The following is an 11274-nucleotide window of genomic DNA, read 5'->3' on the forward strand; positions in this document are numbered from 1 at the left end:
TGAGGACACCTAGAAAGACACAAGAATATGAAATGTTTGTTTCATAAGAAGAGCAAGGATCGGTTATCATAGACATCAGTACTCCCAGGTTCAAGGCTCACCTACCCACTGACAGGGGCCATGTATGACCTTCATAGCTGCAATTAGCTTTTCAAAGCTGTTCACTTTGCTCTAGGAGACTGTTATCTAGCCATTCTGGGCTATTCTCAGAGTGCTTTATAGTCCCTGAGTTTAAAGTCCAAAGCAGATAAAGGTGCCCAGAAACATAGAAAAAGAACCAAATAAAACTACTAGTAAAATAAAAGTTTGGCAACTTCCAAATCTTGTTGTGTAACTCCTTGCTTGAGAAGAAATGCTTAAAAGTCAACAAAAGGAGGAAAAAACAGGATGTTTAAAAGCACTTTTATTATGTTTTTAGACGTTTACTGCCAGAATAAGACTATTTCTGCCAAAAGCAACATACCTCATCCATATAATCTACATGATTTTGGGTTTGCTGGAAATTTTGTGGGATTTTTTTTTTTGGGTGAAACTATAATTCCCACCAAGTTCATTTTCAAAAAGAAAGTCCCAGAAATGAACACATAGACAGAGAGAGAGCCTCCTGGGTGGAAACAATGGCTTGGCAACCCCTGCAGGGGTGAGGCATCCCGTAAAACTTGGGCATCTACCCTGGGTCTCTGTAGTGTACTCACAGTGTTGTGGGCCTCCTTCCGAAGGTCTCTGTCCCATGGGCTTGGGATGCAAAATGGCACAAGACCATGAAGTTGTGGGAGGACTTGTTCCCTTCTATACTCCAAGATATACTTGGTAGGAGCAGATAGAAGATTCAAGAAGAAAAGGAAACATTATTTTGCACTATCCAATAGAAAGGTTTTTCAAGCCCTAACCGCTTTGGCTCGGTGGATAGAGCATCGGCCTGTGGACTGAAAGGTCCCAGGTTCAATTCCGGCCAAGGGCATGTACCTTGTTTGCAGGCACATCCCCAGTAGGAGGTGTGCAGGAGGCAGCTGATCTATGTTTCTCTGTCATTGATGTTTCTAACTCTCTCTCTCGCTCCCTTCCTTTCTGCAAAAAAAAGTAAAAATCAATAAAATACATTTTTTTTTAAAAAAGAAAGGTTTTTCAGGTACTTAAGCCCCACTCTTTCAAATTAAAAGCATTACAAAAGGGTTGCTTTATTACTGAAAAACTTTCATTTATTGAGTGGTGGGCTTTTTTTGATGTTTTGAAAACATTGATTTATTTTTTGTTGCCCAGATTTCCTTTTTCCCCTTTGCAGCCTCTCCCCATTTGAACAGGTAAGTCATTCTTTGCTCATACCTAAGGGATGGGACTTGAGAGCAGAAAGCACAGAATTTTGGAGTTTCAAAAGCCTGGCCAGTGGTTCTCAAAGTGCAACCCTCAGATCAGCAACATCAGCATCACCTGGGCATCACCTGGGTACTTGTTAGAAAGACAAATTCTTGGGTCCCACCCCAAGACCTACTGCATCAGCAGTTCTGAGGATGAAGCCCAGCAGTCTGTGTCTTAACAAGCTCTCCAGGTGACTGAGATACAGGCAACATTTGAAAACGTTGGTGTAGGCGCAGGGGTCCTCAAACTTTTTAAACAGGGGGCCAGTTCACTGTCCCTCAGACCATTGGAGGGCTGGACTATAGTTTAAAAAAAAACTATGAACAAATTCCTATGCACACTGCACATATCTTATTTTGAAGTAAAAAAACAAAATGGGAACAAATACAATATTTGTATTTGCATGTGGCCCGCGGGCCGTAGTTTGAGGACCCCTGGTAGGGCCTACACTGTAGGCCTTTAGTGGACTGGTGAAGATAGGCAACAGTTTTCAGAGGAAACATCAAGAGCAGTGGTTCTCAACCTTGGCTGCATATTAGAATCGCCTGGGAATCTTTTTGAAATCCTGATTTCTGGGCCTCATCCTCCAGAAATTCTGTTTCTTTGTTATGGGGTGGGGCCACAACATTAGTAACAAAGAAACAGAATTTCCGGAGGATGAGTCGCAGAAATCAGGATTTTAAAAAGATTCCCAGGTGATTCTAATGTGCAGCCAAGGTTGAGAACCACTGATCAAGAATAACAGCAAAGCTTTCCAGACTGAGAAAGTATTTCCCAGTCTGAGGCATCAGGGCAATAGAAGGGAAGTGATGAGAGAGAGGTGGTGGGGCCAGGAGAGGAGAATGGGGTTTGAGTGCCAGCCTGCATCTAAGTAAGCCCTATATTTTGCCTGGGCCAAGGGCTATGCTCGTTGCCTCCCAGCAGGTCTCTCATGAGGACTTACACTTGGCGGCAACCAGGCTTTCTCTATTGCCTGACAGGCAGGAGAAATTGTTTATTCTCTGTCCTCTCTGTTCATATGGACAACCCCTCCTTGCAACATCCTGAAATGCTCATCAGCCTTTAAGAAGGAAGGTGGGGCCCTGGGGGTGGCATGGGGGATAGGAAAGGGGAAGGACTTGCTCTGGGGTGGGGCTGAACAGGCTTACCCCCGAGACAGGGAAAGGATAACACCGGTTCCTCAGTAAGTGCTCCAGTGCTGCCTGAGCTTTGAGCAGCAGTTTCAGTGACAGAGACCCTGGCTTCTCCCTTCCCTTTCCCGCACATTTATGTAAATCTCAGGGTGTTTCATAGGCCCCTGAGAAGGTGCCAGATTGCCTTCTCTGATAGCCCACACCTGGCCCAAGAGGAATGAAGAAAACAAATCACTCTGTTTAATCAATTAACCCGGCAGACGAACAGAGGTTCGAATAAAGGAGAAACCTGGGACATGGTCGTCACTGTATATACAAAAACATGGAACATGCTCGAAACTTACAGTGTTTTATAATCTTGTGTCTCCCCATCTGCATTTTAATCCTGAAGGTAGAGAATGTGCATTTTCCTTTTGTGCTGTCATTCACTGTGCCTGGGGACAGAGCACTTAGTCATTTAGGCTGGTGGTTTGAAGCAGGGAAGGCACACGGTGATATAAAGGGGAAGAGGCAAAATTTCAACAAGTTAAAAAATCAGCTTGCAAGAAATCAATAGTTAATTGTAGCACCTTGGAAATCTATTCCAAGACTCAGAAGTATTTTATAAATTAATCCCATGAAATGCACATTTTAGCGAATGAAAGCAAAGCCACAATTTATAAGGAATTTATATTCTAACAGACATTTCTCTTGGATGGGTGCAAAGCTGTTAAAGAAAGTTAAAAGACCGGGGAAGAAAATACAAAAGTCCTGTGTTGAAGAAGAGTTTTCTCATTCTGGAGAGAAAAAGAAAAGTTAAAACACCAGAAATTCATGCTGCTTTCTAAGATGCTTCAGCCAAAGAAAATAATTCAGGTCTGGGCTGGATTAACTCAGATGTCTACAAAATAGTGAATGTGTTCAGATGTGGGAGATTATGAGAAGTGGAAGAACGAGTATCTGCTCAAGGAGAGAAGGTTTGGTGCCATGACCCAGAATGAAGAGGTTTGTCACCAATCAGTCTTTGAACTATAAAAACAAAAGAAAAATGCAAGATAAATTCAAAACCAAAAGTAGAAAGTAGAAATTGGGGATTGGAAATACTGACCTTATAAAATGTAATGTTTAAGTTGACCCTCCCCCCAGGTGTGGCCACCTCTAATGGACTGGCCATTTCTCAGTCAGTGGTTCTCATCTGGAATGCTCCAGAGAATGACCTGGAGCATTTAAAAAGTCAGAAGCTCGGGGGCTGGCGGAGGTCAATGGGGGAGAAAAGGGGAAACATGTAATACTTTCCACAATAAAGATTTTTTTTAAAAAGTCGGAAGCTAGGGCAAGGTTTCTGATACTGAATTATTGTTTTAAAGTTCAACAGTTGATTCTGATGCAGTAGGGTCTGTGGCCCATACCTTGAAGATTCACTGAAGTAGACCATTGCTATGGATTGTGCCCTCCTGAAATCCATATGTTAAAGCCCTAACCCACAACGTGATGATATTTGGAGATAGAGCCCTAAGACAGCGGTTCTCAACCTGTGGGTTGCGACCCTTTGACCCTTTCACAGGGGTCGCCTAAAACCCATATATAATTACATATTGTTTTTTGTGATTAATCACTATGCTTTCATTATGTTCAATTTGTAACAATGAAAATACATCCTGCATATCAGATATTTACGTTATGATTCATAACAGTAGCAAAATTACAGTTATGAAGTAGCAACGAAAATAATTTTATGGTTGGGGGTCACCACAACATGAGGAACTGTATTAAAGGGTCGCGGCATTAGGAAGGTTGAGAACCACTGGCTTAAGAGATCATTAGGTTTTGGTGATATCATGAGGATGGGGCCCTCAAGTGGGGATTAGAGAAAAGACACCAAGGTACCCTCTCTCCCCATGTGAGGACATAGCCAGAAGGCTGCTATCTAGGAGCAAGGAAGAGAGCTGTCATCAGCAACGGAATCAGCTGACACCTTGATCTTGGACTTCCCAGAACTGTGGAAACCAATGTCTGTTGTTTAAGCCACCCAGTCATGGTATTTTGTTATGGCAGCCTGAGCTGACAAAGACAACCATAAAGTAGATACATGAAGTTGACACCCTCTGTAATGTTGAGAAAGTTGCAGCCATCCTAGCACATAGAGTTTTTCAAATAGTGGAGGTCATATTTTGTATATAAGTTCAAACCTATGTCATGCTAGGCTATGGTTTAGATGTTGAGTAAAGCATCTTAGTCATTGTTGGGTGGAAATGGATTCTGCAAAAATAAACTCTTTATTGAAACTTTGCGCTAGATACACTTTTTTTTGTGATTCTTGGCATTTTTTTCTCCTTTTACTTCATTTGTGTACTGTACATGCTTTATTTACCACTAGTCCATGAGCTTCAAGGGGCAATACCATGACTGATCCATTTCTGTAGCCTTATGATTATTCTGACAAAAAATCTGTATATCATTTTATCTATATACTTCAGCATCTATATATTTTAATATAACCACAACATTATCAAACTTAAAAAGATTAACTTTAATTTTAACACCATCAGATATTCAGTAAGCATCCCAATTTTCCCAATTGTACCATAAATAATATTTTTGTTTTGAATTGTCTAAATCAGGGTCCAAACGAAGGCCACATGTCGAGTTTTGCTTGGTTGATCTGTCTCACAGTCTTTTAACCTCAAATTCCCCTTCTTTTTTCTCTTCTTGCAACATTGTTGTTGTTGTTGAAAAAACCATTTGCCCTGCAGACATTCCTATGTTCTGGATTTTTCTGATGGTATTTCTGTGGTGTTATGTTCCCCTAACATGTTTTTTAATCCTGCACTGGTAGGTAGAATTATGTGCTGTATCTAAAGGTTTGATAAGATTCAGATTCCCCCCTTTTTTTTGGAGGTGAGGGGAATGTGCCTCTGACTGGTTACTTATTGTTGCATGACAAATTATTGCTTAACAACAGCTTAAACAACTTTTTAACTTGCTCATGGTCATTATTATTTTTTATTTATTGATTTCAGAGAGAAAGGGAGAGGGAGAGAGATAGAAACATCAATGATGAGAGAGAATCATTGATTGGCTGCCTCCTGCATACCCCCTACTGGGGATCAAGCCCGCAACCTGGGCATGTGCCCTGATTGGGAATTGAACCGTGATCTCCTGGTTCATAGGTCAATGCTCAACCACTGAGCCACACTGGTCAAGTTGGTCAAGAATTTGGGAAGGGAAACAGGCATGGCTTACCTGTGCTCCATGGTATCTGGGGCCTTGCCTGTGCCTAAGACTCTCTCTCTTTCTTTCTCTCTCTCTCTCTCTCTCTCTCTCTCTCTCTCTCTCTCACACACACACACACACACACACACACACACACGCCCCAATACCAATATACTACTGCAGTATAGTTTCAATTTCTTCACACTTTGTTATGGGCTGAATTGTGTCCCTCAAATTAATATGCTAAAATACCTCAGAATGTGACTATATTTGGACATAGAGTCTTCAAAGAGGTAATTAAGGTTAAATGAGGTCATTAGGGTGGGTTCTAATCCTTTATAACTGGTGTCCTTATAAGAAGAGGCAATTAGGACACAGCCATGCACAGAGAAAAGACAACGTGAAGACACAGGGAGAAGATAGCCATCTACACACCATGGAGAGAGGCCTTGGAAGAACCCAACCCTGCTGACCCTTTGATCTTAGACTTCTGGTGTCCAGAACTGTGAGGAAATCAATTTCTGTTGTGTAAGCACCCAGTCTATGGTACTTTGTTATAGCAGCCCTAGCAAATTAATACACAGTTCCCTTTTCCTTAATAATATATCCTAGGAGGGATATAGTCAATTCAAGGAAGAATGTCATTATCTTCCCAAGGGGAACACCAAACTAAGTTTCCCCTCATTTTAAGGACAATGATGGGAAAAGGGGTCTAGATTGTGGATCAGTGGGAGCTATTGCTGTAATTCTAATGGAGCCTTTCCTTTACCTGCCTCTTCTAAATCAATTATGTCTCAGTTTTAATTTTGCTCTAGACTCCCAAGTCCTTTTTATAACAGCAATAGTCACTGTTGAATATTTACTATGTTCCAGGCATCCTGCTAAGTTCTTTACACTTAAATCATGTAGTCCTCCCCATTAGAGGGTAGGTACTATTATTAATGCAGAGGATGATACTGAGGCTTAGGGAGCTTCAGTAACATGCTGGGGGTCACACATTCGCGAAGGGCAGACACAATTAGAGCAGTCACCCTGGTGAAGGAGAAGTAGTCTCTGGTGTTATTGACAGGCTATAGCCAGAATCCTAATAGTAACAGCTAACTCTTATTGAGCACTTATTATTGTGCTAAGTGCATTACACGTATTTATTAGAGTGAAAAAAATCATCCCCACATAGAAGATTTCTGACTTCTCCCTCCTCTATGACTCACTCCTCCCAAGGAGCGGGGAGGGACAAGAGGCTGGGAGGAGGAGGAGGAGGAGCAACTTTTCAGTGGTGAGTATGGGAGTAGGAACCTAGATACATTGCTCAGCCCCTCGGTTTCTCCTCCTAGCAGCAGCCTCCTCTCACGCTATTGGCTCTGTTTTCCCAAGATGCATGGTTTCCAGGGACAGTTTCCAAGTGGGAGGCCTGCCCTAGCTTGTGTAGTTACCTTGTTTAATTCTGGGGTTCACTTACCCACAAATATAAACCACTGACTCCAATAAAAAATTACTCTGTGATAAAGTTGATATTCTAATCCCATTTGTTGCCCATCCCTTAATTACTCAGAACTCTATGAAGGAGGCGGCAGCGTGGCCATGGTGAGGGCGAGTAGATCCAACTTTCCTGCTGCCTGAGAGGTGTGGAGGGTCGCGATGTCTGAGAAAAAGCAGCCGGTAGACTTGGGTCTCCTGGAGGAGGACGACGAGTTCGAGGAGTTCCCTGCGAAGGCGGGACTGGTTTAGATGAAGATGAAGATGCACATGTCTGGGAGGATAGTTGGGATGATGACAATGTAGAGGATGACTTCTCCAATCAGCTAGGAGCTGAACTAGAGAAACATGGTTATAAGATGGAGACCTCATAGTATCCAGAGGGAAGTGTTGAAGCCACGTAAAGTGGAACTATTTACTAAATTCTAGGGCACAGAATTCAGGATGGATAAACTTAAAAAATGTTTATTTAAAAAACCCACAAACTTGCCCTAGCTGGTTTGACTCAGTGGATAGAGCGTAGGCCTTCGGACTGAAGGGTCCCAGGTTTGATTCTGGTCAAGGGCACATGCTCGGTTTGTGGGCTCCATCCCCAATAGGGCGTGTGCAGGAGGCAGCCAATCAATGATTCTCTCTCATCATTGATGTTTCTATCTATCTCTCCCTCTCCCTTCCTCTCTGAAATCAATAAAAAATATATATATTTTAAAAAACCCACAACTCTATGAGGGTTGAGGGGTGCCCTTTATTATATCCACTTGAATCCCAAAAACTATTAACTCATTGAAGCCTAATACGAATTCCATTAGAAAACTATTCTCTTCCTCCCAGATGAGAAAACTGGTAGTTCTCATGTGGCCACTCCATTGAAGGATAAATATTTGCTCTCAGTTCAGGGTCAGATGAAATTAAAGCACTAAGGGTGTTTGCAAACTTAAAGGCCATAGGGTGGTGGTTCCGGCTTTGACATTCACTGGCAGCAGAACCTTGATCAAGTACTTTCCGACTTCTGGTTCCTTTCTCAGTAAAGTGAGGATTGGCTGTTTATTTCTGTTCCAAGGTTCTGTAACTGTGAATCCATGATGACTAGCCATTGACTGTTTCCCCGGCTTCCTTTCGTCACTGAGGGCTTTTGATGCTGACTTTTCCTCTATTTGAGCTAGGCCCAGTCCCTGGGGGACCCAGGGTGTTTGAAACTCCAGGTTGTTTGATGGGCTCTGCCTTCTGAAGTTTGCGCTCAGTTGCCTTTGGTTGCCACAGCAACATAACATGCCCACGCTTCCCTTTCTGAGAGTGATAACTGCTGATCTGCTGTCAGACTGTTATACACGGGGTTCCACCCAGGCCCAGCTGCTCTGCAGCTTTTCCTTGCTTCCCCACAAGGGCCAGCAGACCGGGGAAGAAGCTCCCAGTCATTCCTCGGGAGCTGTGGGGGCTCAAGTAAAATCAGGCAGATACTTTCCTGGGAAAAGTGCACAGGTCAGCATTAGGAAGAGAAATCTCAAGAGATCCAGGCTCAGGAGTAAGAGCCTGATACAGAGCAGCGAGTTCAGCCATTGCAAAGTCTGTCCCTTGGTTGATACCATGGAATTGAGTTTAGTCACCAGGTTATGGGGTTGATGGAGACCTTGTGGCAGGCCTTCACTAGGAGGAGTTTCATCTGATTCTGAAACCCGTGGTTTAACACCAGAACAAAGCAAAATAGCAAAGAACAGGAAATGGAAAAAAACAGTTTGTGTCGTGGAAACTCCCTTTTGTTCACCTGCATTCTTCCAAAACAGCAGTCAAAGGAGCCCAGATACTTACCCTTCTGGGGGGTATCCCCCAATGGTGCATCTCCTGGAAGGAGGTTGTCAATACACTTGATACCCCAGTTCTGTTTTTAAAAAATTCTTTATTGTTGAAAGTATTACCTATGTCTCTTTTTTTCCCTCTTGACCTCTCCCCACCAGCTCCTGCCCCCCAGCACAGGCCCTCACCCCCCTACTGTCTGTGTCCATTGGTTATGCTTATATGCATGCATACAAGTCCTTTGGTTGATCGCTTACCCACCACCCGCCCACCCTCACCTGGATACCCCAGTTCTTTTGAAGAATGTTCTCAAGGTATCATTTAGGGAAGGAAGTTGAGGTTGTGTTTCCCCACCTTCAAGACAAGATAACTCACTCTCTTTTGCATTTTCTGAAAAAAGAAACTGCAGTGGAGCCAGGAGGTAAGGACAGAGCAGGGCCAGGATGTGAACCGGTGCTAGGGACACCTGCACTTACGAGTGCTGGGACAGCTCCTCCGTAAGGAGGAACAGAGATGGGTGTTGGCTCTGGACAAGGAGGACAAGAGGGCTAAAACAAGCACAGGTTTTGAAAGTCCAAAAGGATGGGCATGTCAGTGTGTACCAGAAGGAAAGGGGCCCGCAGCCAGGATAAGAAAGACTCCTGTCCTTCTGACCCTTGCCCTCGCAAGATCTGCCACGACTCACAACCAGCAGACACTTCCTCACTTAGGTGGGGGCGGGTGGCTGTGGCCCTTGGTGGCATTGTTCCCAGAATGAAAAATGTGGGTGTTGGCAACCATATCAAAGACCTTGAATTGTTCAGAAATCCTTTTCCCTCTGATCACCAGACCAGAGTCCAACGGCCTTTCAAGGCCTCTGGAAACTTTGGAACAATAGACTTGGCCCCCTGCCTATCTGTTCACATGGCTTTCTGAAAAATGTAAGTGGGCCCCCAGCTAGCTGTGCTCCAGACCCATCACCATCCTGACAACTTCCTTCAAGTGGATTCTCACAAGTTAAAGTTGGTGCTAACGCGAGCACCAGTTGGGACATTCTACTCTTGGAAGGCAAACTAGAATTAGGTGAGTGAAGGACTAGTACATGTCCCAGCACAAAATTAAAGGGGTGCCAAAAAACTCAGTCATCACAATAAATAATGTTTTATTTTTTTATTTTTATTTTTTTTATTTTTTTTTAAATCTTTATTGTTCAGATTATTACATTTGTTCCTCTTTTTCCCCCCCATAACTCCCCTCCTTCCAGCTCCCACCCCACCCTCCACCCTCACTCCCCACCCACTGAGTTCATCCATAGGTGCATGATTTTTGTCCAGTCACTTCCCGCATCTCCCACACCCCTTTTCCCCCAAGAATAGTCAGTCCATTCCCTTTCTATGTCCCTGATTCATTATAGTCACCAGTTCATTCTGTACATCAGGTTATTTATTCACTTGATTCTTAGATTCATTTGTTGATAGATGCATATTTGTTGTTCATAATTTGTATCTTTACCTTTTTCTTCTTCTTCCTCTTCTTAAAGGATACCTTTCAGCATTTCATATAATACTGGTTTGGCGGTGATGAACTCCTTTAGTTTTTCCTTATCTGTGAAGCTCTTTATCTGACCTTCAATTCTGAATGATAGCTTTGCTGGATAAAGTAATCTTGGTTGTAGGTTCTTGGTATTCAGCACTTTGAATATTTCTTGCCATTCCCTTCTGGCCTGCAAAGTTTCTGTTGAGAGATCAGCTGACAGTCGTATGGGTATTCCCTTGTAGGTAATTGAGCCTCTTTCTCTTGCTGCTTTTAAGATTTTCTCTTTGTCTTTTGCTCTTGGCATTTTAATGATGATGTGTCTTGGTGTGGTCCTCTTTGGATTCCTTTTGTTTGGGGTTCTCTGCGCTTCTTGGACCTGTAAGTCCATTTCTTTCTCCAGGTGGGGGAAGTTTTCTGCCATTATTTCTTGAAATAGGTTTTCAATATCTTGCTGTCTCTCATCTTCTGGCACTCCGATGACTCTGATATTAGTCCGCTTAAAGCTGTCCCAGAGGCTCCTTACACTATCTTCACACTTTCGGATTCTTTTTTCATTTTGCTTTTCCAATTGGGTGTTTTTTGTCGAATCTTTGGTTTGAGTCTTGTGCTCCTCTGGTCTGCTATTGGGTATAATATTCTTTATTTCAGTCCGTGTATGCTTACTTTCTAATTTCTTTATCGTAGCATCGAGGGTCTCATTAGTTTTCGTGAGGCTCTGCACAAATTTATGGCAAGCCCTCAAAATTGCGATTCTTAGCTCCATATCCTCCATTTCTGTCATGTTTTTTTGTCTCCGCATCTTTTATGCTTT

General features: G+C 43.0%; 1 protein-coding gene across 1 annotated transcript; it reads left to right on the plus strand.

Moving 5' to 3' along the window:
* The first annotated feature begins 7288 nt into the window (after positions 1-7288).
* SEM1 (SEM1, 26S proteasome complex subunit) lies at positions 7289-7540 on the plus strand. The gene is given in 2 exon segments (XM_014452862.2): positions 7289-7392; positions 7395-7540. Coding segments are annotated over 2 exon segments (210 nt in total). The 5' UTR covers positions 7289-7319; the 3' UTR covers positions 7532-7540.
* The last annotated feature ends 3734 nt before the right edge of the window (positions 7541-11274 follow it).

The sequence above is a fragment of the Myotis lucifugus genome, unplaced genomic scaffold, assembly GCF_000147115.1.
Source record: "Myotis lucifugus unplaced genomic scaffold, Myoluc2.0 scaffold_18, whole genome shotgun sequence".
NCBI lineage: Eukaryota > Metazoa > Chordata > Mammalia > Chiroptera > Vespertilionidae > Myotis > Myotis lucifugus.